Raw genomic sequence first — 13,879 nt, forward strand, 5'->3', positions numbered from 1 at the left:
GTACCCTCCATCCACTTTTTTCACATTATAGTTCCATGTGCAACGTCAGATAACGGATGAGTTTTGTTTTGCCATGAAGCGAAAAAAACAGCAAGGTACAACTAACTATAACTTATCAAATAATACAAAGTGAAACTTTCAAATTATTATTAATTGATTGATGTTTATCATTTGATTGTCAACATACTGTTGTATAAGTACTTCCATCCACTTCTATTCACATTATACTTAGACGTCGGGTAACGGACGATTTTTTTGTTGACATGACACTGAGCTATGTAAGTAGACTATTCTTAATCTTATCAAAATGAGGTTATGTTTCACACTGCTTGTCCACTATAACCATAACCAAATAATGTGTTACTTCACATTAGTAGGTTTCTTCTGTGGGTTGTCGTCAATTGGTATAATTAAGGCCATTAAGCCCATTTTGATTACACAACCGAGTTAATGTACTTTCTTATATTCCGTAGGCCTACTTTTGAATAACAAACGAATTTTCTGTATCTTAACTCTTATAAGATTTCAGCATTACTTCCTCTAAAAAGGAGAAATAAGGAATAATATGCATCGTTCAAAGTCATTTTTTAATCAAATGTTTAAATTAATAATGATGTGCAAAGTGAGGAAAGAAACACAAACAAATTATAATTTATCGCCTGTTTTTTTTTTTTAACAGAAAGCCATGATCATTAGAATTGTAATTTTGATGCACGTTATATGTTCCTGTTTGGGTAGGTTATAATGTCAAATTAGTTAACTTTTGTGATTTTCCCAATGCTAATAATTTAAAAATGTAGTAATACATGCAATGCTATAATAGAATGGTTTTTTTTTCAGCTGAAATAAAAATAAACATTTAACTTGATGATTACAACATGACGTAATAATAATATTTTTATTCTGTCATGTTATGTATATAAGATAAATATTAATAGGCCTATGTTTTAAATGTTTAGTAATCATTTACAATGTTTAAACCCTAATGTATATAATTAGTTGTAATTTTTTTTAATTAATAATTATTTATATAGTCTAATATAAATAAATATGATCGGGATCGGCTAGAGGATGATGGTGTCAAGTTAGCCAACAAGTTATTTTGATAAATATAATTGGGCCAATTGTTCCATTATTTCATTGCATTTGATACATCAGTAGTATCATATACTGATTTACTGTCTCAGGAAACGATGGCTATAATAACCGTTTGGAACGTATAGGCCCTATCCGCAATTTGTCATGGGACGGAGACGTGCCGCGTGAGAAAAATAATAGATGTTGTAGATGATCCAGTACGATTAGAAATAATGTATATATAACCTTAAATACACAGTTCAAATTACACTTAAACGTGGAATATTCAAAACTATAAATAATATTTGAACTTGAATTGTTTAATGAAATAACATTTTTATTGAGTTAAAATGGCTGTGTTAAAATGCGTTTGAATGCGAGGTCCTAGCTAGGAAGCTATGCCTATGCTGTATCACCAGAGCCAAGCGATTCAGAAGGATCACGCGCCACGCGCTATGAGATACTGCCGGTGTCGTCGTCTTCGCGCAAGGGTGCGTAACTAATAAAACGGCTATGTCGACTGTATAGCATTTTATGCTCTAGCGAACACAGGATATTCGTCGTCCTCCCCTAATCGTTATGTTTCGTAAAGTCCTAATTATTAAAGTAACACAACTAAATGAACGTGCTTTACAAAACTAGGCCTATATATTGAAGGAAAAATAAAATATAAAATAAAATGTAAGCATACAATTCCGCATCAAATACGACTTTACTTTTCAGCACCAAATTATTATAAAATGCCATGTTATGTTTTCTACATTAGGAAGTGGTGAATACATAACAGTTTTGAATTTGTCTCCACAAAGCAACGATGACACAGCGTACCAATGTTACCAACCAACTACATTCACTGGTTTTAGTTTGAGTTACGGTAGATCATTTGGAGTAGCGAATGATGAACAAGAAAATGAAATACCGTGGGCAGTTCCGGGTGATAAGGAGGGGAAAAGGTATGTCGCAGGAGAAGTAGGCATGGGAGTATACTTTTGCAAGATAGTAAAAAATGGCGCCACAACTGTCGTTCAAACTACAAAAATAAGAAATGATGGTAAGTCAATCCTTCAGATAACATTTAATTGTGTAGACAGTACATTAGATAAACAGTTAAAATGTGTTAGCAGTGAATTTTATAGTTACATAATATTGTAATAGTAATATATATTAGTTGTAATACATATTATATAATGCTAAATTTAAACCCAACTTTTTTTCTCCCCTAAATTATTAATGACCATGAAACAAAATGGGTAATTAATAATTCAATAAATTATACATTTATTTCACTAAAGTGGCGTATGAAAATTTCTTGAAGTATTCTGCCAACATTAATCAAAAGTTGTAGGTGCGCTGAGTGAATGGAATGGAATAATACATTGTAGTGGAATCGCTCGAAATATTAGGGACAATGTTTTTTTTTCAAATGCATCAATCTTGTAACTGATCTACCGTCAGAAAATATACATCTTTTGTACATTATGGTAAACTATAATAAGGGTTTAGACGTTGATTGATAACACAATTCAATTTTTTAAAGTGATCCTTTAATAATTTCTGCAAATACGTTTATTGAAAGAATGATTGACACTAATAAACAATTTTTTTCATATCTGTAAATAAAGTAATACATAAACTGTCTTATTATTTTAACAGCCTTAATAACGCCAATATATTCAAAAAACACAGTGACTGTAAATATTAGGGAAAATGTCACAATTGGATTCAACACAGTAAACAGTAATTTAGTGTGGAGGAAAGATGGATCTACTCAATTAACTATTGGAACGGAAAAGAGTATGACCTTTGACCCAGTAGAGACCAGTGATGCTGGTGTTTACGAGATGTATGAGGATGGTCACCGACAGGATCGTACACATGCATTTATCAAGTTGATTGTAAGAGGTAAATACAATTATCACCTTCGTTTGAAGTCAACACTATACCAAGGATTAAAGAAACAATATCGTTTCTGCTACAATCAATATACCATAAATAACATACTTATCCTCAGTAAAAATAGTTGACAAGTACATAACATAGGCAAATTCATTATATATAATATAAGTTCAGTTCTTTTAAATTGATGTGCTATGTTTAATTTAATTAAAAGTTTTTTATAAATATTTTTATCATTTTTATATCATATTTTTGTGACTTTACATAATTGATAGGCCTACTAGAACAAATAAATGTGTAACCCAACGAAAGAGAAATAGAAATGTACAGTGAAAAAACAAACCACTGTTTTTTACTATATAATTATTAAACTATTTGCATTTACGATGTCCACCTTCCATCTAACATTCACCTACGGACATGATAACACCGGGAGACTTCAATTTTTATTCCAATTTTGTTTTTAAATAATGTAGTAGAGTAGTATGGAATTTCGTTTGATAGGGTGTCCACGTCACAAATGGGGTCCACCTGACTGAACTGATGACTGTGAATACTGCTATAATGGAGGTGTATGTGATGACAAAACAGGATTTTGTATCTGTGCACCTGGATTTAAGGGATCCACATGTGAAACTGGTAAGAATTTTTAACATCTAGATAGACAGACACATCGTTCGTGTCGAGTTTACACCGCTCGTGCCGGGTCATTATATCAGTAACTTCCAGTTCCAATATATCTGAATGTAATGTTTGTTTGTACTGTATTTAAACTTTGAATGGAATATTTTATACTTGTATACATGTGTATTATTTGAATGAACTTCTCCGACGCCAGACGCCACTATGACCTGACATAGGTTGGTCAATGGTCGTCGAAATCTAAAGCTCCGTGAGATAATAAATCACACATACTATATAAAGTACGAGATAATACGTCCGAGAGTCGGTGCAGGTCATTAGGATGCAATATTGAAGTTTCTTCTTTATATAGAAAGTACGGGTAAGGGAATTATTGTTTTGTGAGCGATCAACATTTGGGGTGGCAGATCAGGGGACCACCAAGGGCCCCGGTATGGTTTCAGCGGGCGAATCTCCATGGAAAACATGGTATTCTAGAGAAATTTAGGTCGTGACAGTGGTGGCGCCAGGATTTGCCCCGACGGAGGGGCCAAAGTTCCCGATAAGGGGGAGGGGGAATGCGCGCGGACCTATTATCCATTGGCTAGAGGGTTGTCTAGGGGGTCCGGGCACGGAGCCAGTCGCATCAAGAGGCCTTGGTTCAGTGGGTGCAAAGATAGGCCCCCGAAAAGTGCACTTTTACTTTGAATTAGATGAAATTTGTGAGTTGTACCTCAGCCCCCTATTTTGAAAAATAGAGCTGCTAGGTCCCCGGAAATTACACGTAAACTTTGAAAATGTCTGGCTATATTGGGAAGGAAAATAGGCCTCGCTTTAGATACACCGAAACCAACTAAGATACATTGCTGTTGGACTACGACTACAGAGTATTTGCGTGTTTTCGCTGATAGCTTCCGGGAATTTCCCTTTTAAAATTCCATCGAAAGCGGGACACTTTGGAATACTCAATATATGCTACCATTGTTATACAGTAGCTAGAAAGTAGTACTATCAATACATAAAGCATTGATCTACAATCGACCCTTTCTTTGACTTTCCCACGCGCTCTCTTTCTTTGTTCTTTATACCCAGCCTGGTACGAATCACGGGTGGAGCCTCCGGAAACTCCAGATGATATTAAACAGTAATTTAAGGGTAGTTTTAATCGCTTTTAAAGTTGAAATCCTTGATTTGACACACTCAGTAGGGTATTCACAAATAATAATCAAACAAACGGATTTAAATAGCGCCATCACACGCCATTCCACAAAGAAAGAAACACTATTAATTTCACCATTAAACATGGTGTCAAACTCATGACCCTTAAAGATGTATTGTCCTTTTGACTATTTTTTGAGATTTCGAAAAAAAGTGGGTCATTTTGAAGTATCATAATAGTTATTAACAAATCACCAAAAATTAGTCGAAACAAAAATAATTTAACTGAAATTTTGTTAAAAAATAACTTTGACTTCCAGTCAAAGTTTTCGATCAAAACATATCTCATAATGCAACGCCCTTGTTTGGCTACTCTGTATGCATAATCATAAAACTTCCTCGCGATCTGTGTTAAAACACCTTCTCAACCGTGACGAGTTGTAAACAATCCTAATTAACATCATGCATAATGCATACTCGTGGTTTGAAATCTTTGTTTACTTTCGCTCACAACGAGTTTCCAGATGAAATGTAATCAAATTAATTTACCTGTTAATTACGTAAACTTGTTGTTTTTGGCTCGAATTTTCGACTTAAAGTGAATAACTTTAATATTACTTTGATATGGTCAATTTAAATTTAGAATATTTTGACCTTCATTTTTTGTGTTTCAAGGGACACTACATCTTTAACAACATCTATAGCATATAATACAAGTTACATTAAACTAAACAACAATCAATGCAAAACTAAATATTTTTAAAACAGATAGTAACAATATAAAAATAATGTTTACAAAATAGAACAGAAATCCGCAATAATCAATAAGAGAACCTCTTATATATATATATATACATTATATGAAAACAAGACACATATTGTGAAATTGTAACAATAATGTTTACACAATCTTATTTTATGGTGAAATATAGACACGATTTAAATTATTGAAACACAATTGTAGGAACGAAATGTTTATATTAATTTTACTTTTTTTATATTTAGAATGCGGTGGCAATAAACATGGATGGAATTGTGAATACCATTGTTCCAGTAGTCTTATTTCGTGTAAAGATAAACAGTTTTGCTTACCTGATCCATATGGATGTAGCTGTGTTACCGGTTACAAAGGATTGGAATGCGATACAGGTGTAGAATTCATGAATATTTTTCTTTATTGATAACTTCCATTACAATTACATTAATTATATTCTTTTAAAAGGTTTACAAACTTGTCTTTAAATCCCGTTCTGTAGCTATTTAAGTTATTATCATTAACAGTATATTGTTGACGTTGCAGTATGTTCATCGGGTACATTTGGTGCAGACTGTGCTCAAACTTGTCATTGTAAACAAGGTGGTTGTGATCGATATACAGGAAGATGCACTGACAACCAAGACTCGTCTTGTGCGTACCCATGGATTGGATCTAACTGTCAAAGTAAGATTTTTTATTAACCAAGAGTGATAATTTTACAAATAATAATAATTCTACGAATCGGAAATTCTGCAAGAGTTTATTTTGTAATGTAATATCGATATGTATTACATTTTAGAATGCCAAGATAACTTTTACGGAGAAAACTGTCACATTGGATGTCCATGTGAATGTCACAGAGTGACTGGTAAGTGCACAAGGGGCACGTGTTTACGTAACTGGCTTGAACCTGATTGTAATAATGGTAAGTAGGCCTAAAACGTTTAAATATGAAATGGTTATTTAAGGTAAATACACTAAAACCTTTATTAGTATTGTATATACCTTTTTAATGACACACATAGTGTAGGCTTTGTGTCTTTAATGTTTATTATATAGATTGTAAGGAAAAACGATACACTTAAAGCCCCCTGTGATAACAATGAAATAATTAACAATAATAATAAGCATAATATAATGATGATTTTTTTTAAAATTTCAACACTTGAAAATTAGCATATTTTTAATCCGTAGGAATTATTAATGCCACATTTTCACCAACAAATAATGGCCAGAATACCACTGTGTCCTGTTCAGTACATCAAAGTGCCGCAAATAACGTACAAACAATTATTACAATATTAAATAAAAATGTCAAAACAAACATTACAAAAGTGGTTGAAAGGAAAAAAGATAGCCAGAATACAATTACGCTGACATTTTCTGTGATTGGTGATGTTAATTCAGCATACAGATGTGTAATTGTGCAAGGAAATGAAACAGCTCAGAAAGACATCATCTCAAAAGTATTCCGTAAGTGAACACGATGTGCAACGAATGCATTTATGAATTTAAACGATAAAACCAATAATTAACGAACTAGAGGATCTACCGGATACAATGCTAACTTTAGAAAGTCTCTTTATATTAACTCTTTAGGTATTATTGAAATTCAACCTTTTTTTTATTTATTTTCGTTACATATAATATTTACGAATAATAAACTTGTCTAAAAAGGTGTACCTATCTATACTGGAAGTCTGATGATACGTAACATCACAAGCTCCTTTATTACCATTGAATGGACGGCATGGGACAACAATACTGACGATGGAGATGGACCAGTTGTTGGATACTTTTTATATCACAAACTGAACAATACAAATGATTTGAAGAAGACAGTATTTGAGAATTCTTTGTCAGGCACTGCTACTGCGTTGATATGGGATACAGAATACATTTTTGGTGTTTCTGCTGTGAGGCCTGGTAAAGGAGGTGAAGGACCAATTGGAAATGGAACTGTCAAAGTAAAAACATCTTGTGGAAGTAGGTTTAATTATATTGTCAATTACCATGTCTACTACCGATTATAACCGTTAGAAATCTACCTAAATTATAATGTTATATATTTATAATATATAAAAATAGAATGTGTAGCATTCAATTTCGGTTAATGCAATTTATGTCCAGGACAATGTATACTCTATACACAGCCGATTCTCGGTGCTGTATCCTATATAAGATGATGTACTGCGAAATATTCTTATGATTCTGGACAAATATTGTCAGATGTAGATACAGTACCGAGCCTCCATTGTTGTCATTTAGCCTATATATGATTGTATTGACATTCGGAATAACTGGTTTTAATTTATAGGGCCTGCAGCAGTTAAACAAGTACGACACGATATTTCCGAAACAAATCAACAACAAGTGTTTGTTACATGGACTGTAAGCAATTTTTGAGAATGTACTGTATATGGCATAAGATGAGCTGACGAGATCCATTAATATTTAAACAGTATTGTCTGTAGATTGGATATTTTTAAAATTCTGTATCATTTATCATCTAGTGTAGGTCTAGGAACTTTAATAAGTACAGATAGTATACAGTATCCATTAGAAAATTACAATTAATTATTATCTTAAGTTGCTTAAGTAACCTCATTGAGGTTTATAGGGCTTTAGAGCAATTATGTATAATGTACATTTCAGAATTAAGCCAGTATTCTTAGTCTTCAGAAGGATTTTAGCAAATTAAATGAAATAAAACTTTCCCCAACTCCGACTTGCAAACACTCAGCTCTTAATCATGTCATATGTATCAATCATTATATTGTGAATGTTCTTTAACTCCTTTTTTCAGGAAATAAAAGCAGATGCAGAGACACTGAAATGCTATAACATTTCTTACATATACAAAGTATATCTAAGATTGAGTGACGATGATGGAATAGGTGAGGTAGTTTACAGTGGAACTGACTCCTACGTGACCATAGATAACTTGAGCTCGTCATCTTACAGCTTTTTTGTTACGGTCTCTAACAAAGACTATGAAAGCGAAGCTGTTAAAAGCATCGAAACTACAAGTGGGTATACAACTGTCATTCTAGATTACTTACTGCCTGTTTTTAACGAATCATTTTTATTGACTAATATCTAGTTAAAACATTGTTTCTTGAAGGAATAAGATAGTACTAACCATAAAATGAAACAAATTTGTATAGAACATATTGTGTTATTATTCTAACTGATAAAATGTATGTTTTTACTCTTACATTGTCCCACTAATGCAAGACTTTGAACATCATCAGCAACCAGGATTACAAGCAATGCTTTCCTATAGTATTTATTCAAAAGCATTGTCTAGAATTTAGAATAATATAATTATTATTAATTTCGATGAAAATGTTTTTATTTAAGATCCTAATGTTGCTAGCATTATTGGCGGTGTAATTGGGGCGGTTGTATTAATCGGTTTGTTGGTTGCGATTATTTTTATAGTGTAAGTACTCTTTTATTATTTTAGTTTCCTCGAATGTGTATGATTGTTTAAATGACTCGAAATACCAAAAATCGTTAACAATAAACTTGATTAAAATAAATTAAAATATTACGTAACATCAGTTTGATTTTGTTGATATTTTTTTTTTCATGTTTTTTCTTTTCCTTTTAAAAGGAAAAGAAAAAACTACAAAGGGAATCTATGCCATAAAAGTTCAGGTGGAATACTACTTGAAGGTATGATAATTTAAGTATCATTAATTACTATTATAATAAATTCTAATGACTTTTAAAAACAATGCATATTCTTTTACGCATACGTTTACACTTGTATAATGCATAATGTCTGTATGTCTATGTGTTGCCTATTGAATATTCTATTGCCTTTTTCAAGAAATGGGTGGCCATAATTATCATTATTATCACTGAAGTATTCAATAATTGTATTAATATGTTGAAGATGAAATGAATAAATAGGGGTTAACGCCACAAAAGAGAAAAAAAAAGAAATGGTTGGCCAACAATTATGTTATACTGTTGAAACAATAAATACCGCGTTCCGAATTTGCATAATATTGTATCACATTTGACTATTTTAAATTGTTTTTGTTATGTTTTATTCATCACGTAAATAATGCATTGTTTTACATGAAATCATAATGCTCTATTTGTTGCAATATTTTTATTTTAGATTCACCACAAGTAAATAGCTTCATAGATGAAGATTCATGCTCGGTTGATTCACCAGCTCGCAAGTCCAATGTATATTTATCTGAAGGTGAATCGATTCTGTACGAGAACGTTACTTTGGAACCATCAACGACTCCAGATTTCTCACGAAGAATTCAAATTTCTGAGCTTGTTGGTTATTTCGCCTGTAAAAGTCTAACGGATTTATACCAGGAATTTGAGGTTAGTAGAATGCATAGACACTATTAAATCAGAAGTAGGCTAGTATCATTATAAATGATTCAGAAATATACTTTACAAAAAATCTATATTTTATACTATGAAGAAGACTTTTCACAAATCAAACTAAACATGATATGACAACCTGTTTTGTTTCAATTTATAGTTAGCCCTAAGTCATGCTAAGCATGTCTCTACATTTTACTTAGGTCTGCATATTACACTAAACTACTAATCAAAATATTGTATTCAAAGCTGTTACCAGCCGACCAGGCTCACCCATGGGATGTTGCAGGCAAAGAATGTCACAAGACCAAGAATAGATTCAAGAATATTATCCCATGTAAGTATATAGTTGGTAACATTGACTAGTTACATGAAAACAATTATGTTTGCTTTCATTTATTTGTTTATATTAATGACTTAATGATTATTCAGTTGAATAGCTTACTTTGTTTCTGGTAATCTTTGTATGTATGAGTCATTTTATTCATATATTTATGTACTGTCGAGCGCTGTGTTATTTTACTTTGTACTTAGATGATCATGCAAGAGTTGTATTGGACAAAGTTGACGGCGATCCTGATTCTGATTATTACAATGCAAGCTATATTGATGTAAATATACACTTTAAATTACATAGTAGACCTACATACGCAGACCGTTATACGTTTTTTTAATGAGCAACACAATTTCACATATGTCTTATTCTTAATCCAAAATCGCATAAATAATAATGTATAAAAAAAGATAACAATTTAACCATGCATTCGCATTACTCCAGGATATGATTCTTTTTTTTTAACTTTGAAATTATTAAATTAGGCCTAATAACAGTATAATGTAGTTTCCAACAACAGTATATTTTTTATTAATCATACCAAGTAAAGAACGATTGACTTATTTCGTGGTCTGACAATTATTTAGTACAGCAGGGCAGGTGAAAAACAATGTTGAACACGCCAGGCGCTTAATTTCGACGTTTTATTTTACTGACATCGGAAATATTTCTGAACTGCATTGTAATGTATATTTACTGTTAATTTCATAGGGTTATAACAAAGAGAAGTACTACATTGCATGTCAAGGTGAGGATAGTAAAAACACCATTATTATAATATTTGAAAGAACATTACAAAAGAGGGAAGAAAAACACTACATATAAAGGTTTTAAAAATCACTTGATCTTCCCACAGGTCCTAACAAAAACTCTGTAGGCGACTTTTGGCGAATGATCTGGCAAAAGGATATTCAAGTAATAGTTATGCTTACCAATATCTTTGAAGGAACTAAGGTAAATTAAATTTTCTAAACCAGTCATAGATTGATAAAAGTAATGTATTGTTTTGGTCAATTTCATTAAAGTTATAATTCTCATTTCAATTTAGGAAAAATGCAAGAAATACTGGCCCGATGAACACGAGAAATTTGTCTTCGACGACATCACTGTAACGGTTACTAATGAAGAAACAAGCGAGCACTACACAACTAGAACTATTGTCGTGCAGCTCGTAAGTATTATAACTTGATAAAATGGATAAATATTCTATCAGTAATAACGTTTTCCAAATGTTTCTAGTAGGCCTTCTAAACTTTATTTAATATTTCTCTGAAATGTAAAATATTATATTAATTATATTATTCATTATCACAAATATTCTTTAACACATACAGTAAAGGATTTTCTCTGGTCAAGTTGAATAAAGTACGTTCACTAAATCAAACATGTTTTGTTGGCACGATCACAAGCTTTGTGATAAAAAACATTCACTCTTAAAATAGTTAATACGTAATTTTTAGGAAATCATTTATATCGTATGAATCGGGTTGTGATATCACCAGTAACACATTATTAATGATAAATGATATTACATTATCAATAGGAAGAAAATGAACAACGTATCATAAAGCAGTTTCATTTCACTCAATGGCCTGATAAAGGAGTACCAAAGTCTGCTTCTGGACTACTGCGTCTTATCCAGAAGGTGAAAAGTGTTCGAGGAACTTCATTAATTCCTGTATTAGTACACTGCAGGTATGTTTAATATCAATGTGTGCACTAAGCCTACTGTAAGTATTTCATACTCATCTTACAAAATCAATCACAATGACTTCATTTACTCCTGCATTAGTGACTGCATGTATACGTACTGTATGCTTACGTTAACATCATTATGAACATTTTAGTTAAGTTATTTTACCCGTTACTTGCCTTAACTGCTTATTCATAATTGTTCATTAATTGTTGTACAATATGTTCAGAAGTTCAAAATTATACAAATATATTGAGTGTTTATACTTCTGCAACTTTCGTATAATGATCAATGAAGATATTAACTAAACATTTTACAAACATAGCATAATTACTCTCATCAGTGAATGTTCTATTACAGTGCTGGTGTCGGCAGAACCGGTACCTATATTGTCATTGACGCCATGTTGGATATGATAATGACTGAAGAAGCTGTCGATATTCTTCAATACATAAAAGATATTCGAGAAGCTCGCATTAGTATGGTTCAGACACCGGTAAGTTAAAAAAGAATACCTTTAACATTATAAAATATTAGAGTTTAATATTATTTCTTTTCAAAAAATTTCGGGAAATACTCCTTTTCTTTTAATTCTTACCAATATAGGAGCAGTATGTGTTCATTTATAGTGCATTGAGCGAGTTTTATCTAAATGGCGTTGTACAATTTCCAGTCTCCGAATTTACAAGTCGTATTACAAACTTGAAGCGTATAAATCCAGAAACAAAGAAAACAATTATTGAAGAAGAATATGACGTAATTATTGTTATATACTTTCTTACGTAAATTGTTACTATCATACATTACACTACCAAATGCTTAGTATAGCATCATTATCCATGTAGTTCACTTAGTCTTATGATCACAGGATATAGATTGCTACTCCAAATGTACAAAATTCAGTGATACTTTATTAAACTGGCTTTTTCCTTCAACAGATGCTGGTATCTGTTACACCTGTGCCACCTATAGAAGACATGTTAAGTGGACGCCAAGAACACAACTTCAAGAAAAACAGATTTGGAAACATTCTACCGAGTAAAAGAAATTACTTAGAAATTGAAAATCCAACTTCCATTATTCAAAGCAAAATGCATAACATGGTTTTGATCGTTTTTTCTTTTTTATATAGATGTTTACTATGTGTTTCTTTTTTTTAATATATAGTTGATCGGTCTAGAGTCATATTGCAATCAGTGAACAATAGTTACATCAATGCATCGTTTCTTAATGTAAGTTTTAAACTGTATTATGCATGTGTCATTTTCTAATTAATAGGCTTCATGCATTCGATTCTGTTACATAAACAAAATCAATCTGCTTTTTCTTTTTCAACCTCTTACACTGTTGGATTGAAAGCTGATGATCTAAATTTCAGTGGTGGAAATGAGCGAGGAATTAATACATATGAAACCACTCATTCTGCTAATAACTCAATTTAATATAATAACTCTAATTTGATAATTGGTAATAATAAACGGATCCAAGAAAAACACGAATATATTGTTCCAATATATTGTTTTGAGATAGATGTCACAAGCAAATTTAGATACCATATCTTTTTGTACAGAAATACACAAAAACATAGATACAATCATAAACTTATTTGTGTAGGCGCTATTTCTATTATCGTATAATAATTATAATAAATAATGATTTAAGAATATTTTAATAATAAATCTAATATTTATTAATTATTTAAATTAATTATATATTTAATATTTAAGGGTTACAAGATCGGTAATAGATTCATTGCCACCCAGATGCCAATGGAGGATACTGTGGATGATTTCTGGCGACTGATTTACGATTGGAAAACATCTACTATTGTCATGTTGAACCCCATGGATCATTCAGACCAGGTTGGTACAAAGCAGACTGATGTTTAAAATTATTTAAAATCAAACGATGGTCACAATTTAAAAAATGCTTATACTTTTTGTTATTTATATATTTATTTTATATACATATTAAATGAAAAGCA

General features: G+C 31.6%; 1 protein-coding gene across 2 annotated transcripts in view; it reads left to right on the top strand.

The window, feature by feature from the left end:
• LOC144845885 (uncharacterized) overlaps positions 1-13,879 on the top strand; it is a 155,047-nt gene that overhangs the window by 103,690 nt on the left and 37,478 nt on the right. The window contains exons 1-21 of one of the 2 annotated variants that reach the window (XM_078703385.1): positions 5,763-5,901; positions 6,053-6,193; positions 6,309-6,434; positions 6,704-6,982; positions 7,187-7,495; positions 7,827-7,900; positions 8,316-8,538; positions 8,873-8,954; positions 9,129-9,190; positions 9,645-9,865; positions 10,118-10,205; positions 10,403-10,479; positions 10,914-10,950; positions 11,059-11,156; positions 11,251-11,373; positions 11,746-11,897; positions 12,256-12,391; positions 12,502-12,651; positions 12,834-12,933; positions 13,063-13,127; positions 13,623-13,757. In XM_078703385.1, coding sequence (XP_078559511.1) covers positions 7,213-7,495; positions 7,827-7,900; positions 8,316-8,538; positions 8,873-8,954; positions 9,129-9,190; positions 9,645-9,865; positions 10,118-10,205; positions 10,403-10,479; positions 10,914-10,950; positions 11,059-11,156; positions 11,251-11,373; positions 11,746-11,897; positions 12,256-12,391; positions 12,502-12,651; positions 12,834-12,933; positions 13,063-13,127; positions 13,623-13,757 — 2,106 coding nt within the window. In that variant the 5' untranslated portion in view covers positions 5,763-5,901; positions 6,053-6,193; positions 6,309-6,434; positions 6,704-6,982; positions 7,187-7,212. Of the gene's footprint in view, positions 1-5,762; positions 5,902-6,052; positions 6,194-6,308; positions 6,435-6,703; positions 6,983-7,186; positions 7,496-7,826; positions 7,901-8,315; positions 8,539-8,872; positions 8,955-9,128; positions 9,191-9,644; positions 9,866-10,117; positions 10,206-10,402; positions 10,480-10,913; positions 10,951-11,058; positions 11,157-11,250; positions 11,374-11,745; positions 11,898-12,255; positions 12,392-12,501; positions 12,652-12,833; positions 12,934-13,062; positions 13,128-13,622; positions 13,758-13,879 lie in introns of those variants that run through there. The other variant, XM_078703384.1, reaches the window with a different exon arrangement.

Source organism: Antedon bifida, chromosome 6 (genome assembly GCF_963402885.1).
Source record: "Antedon bifida chromosome 6, ecAntBifi1.1, whole genome shotgun sequence".
Taxonomy (NCBI): Eukaryota; Metazoa; Echinodermata; class Crinoidea; order Comatulida; family Antedonidae; genus Antedon; species Antedon bifida.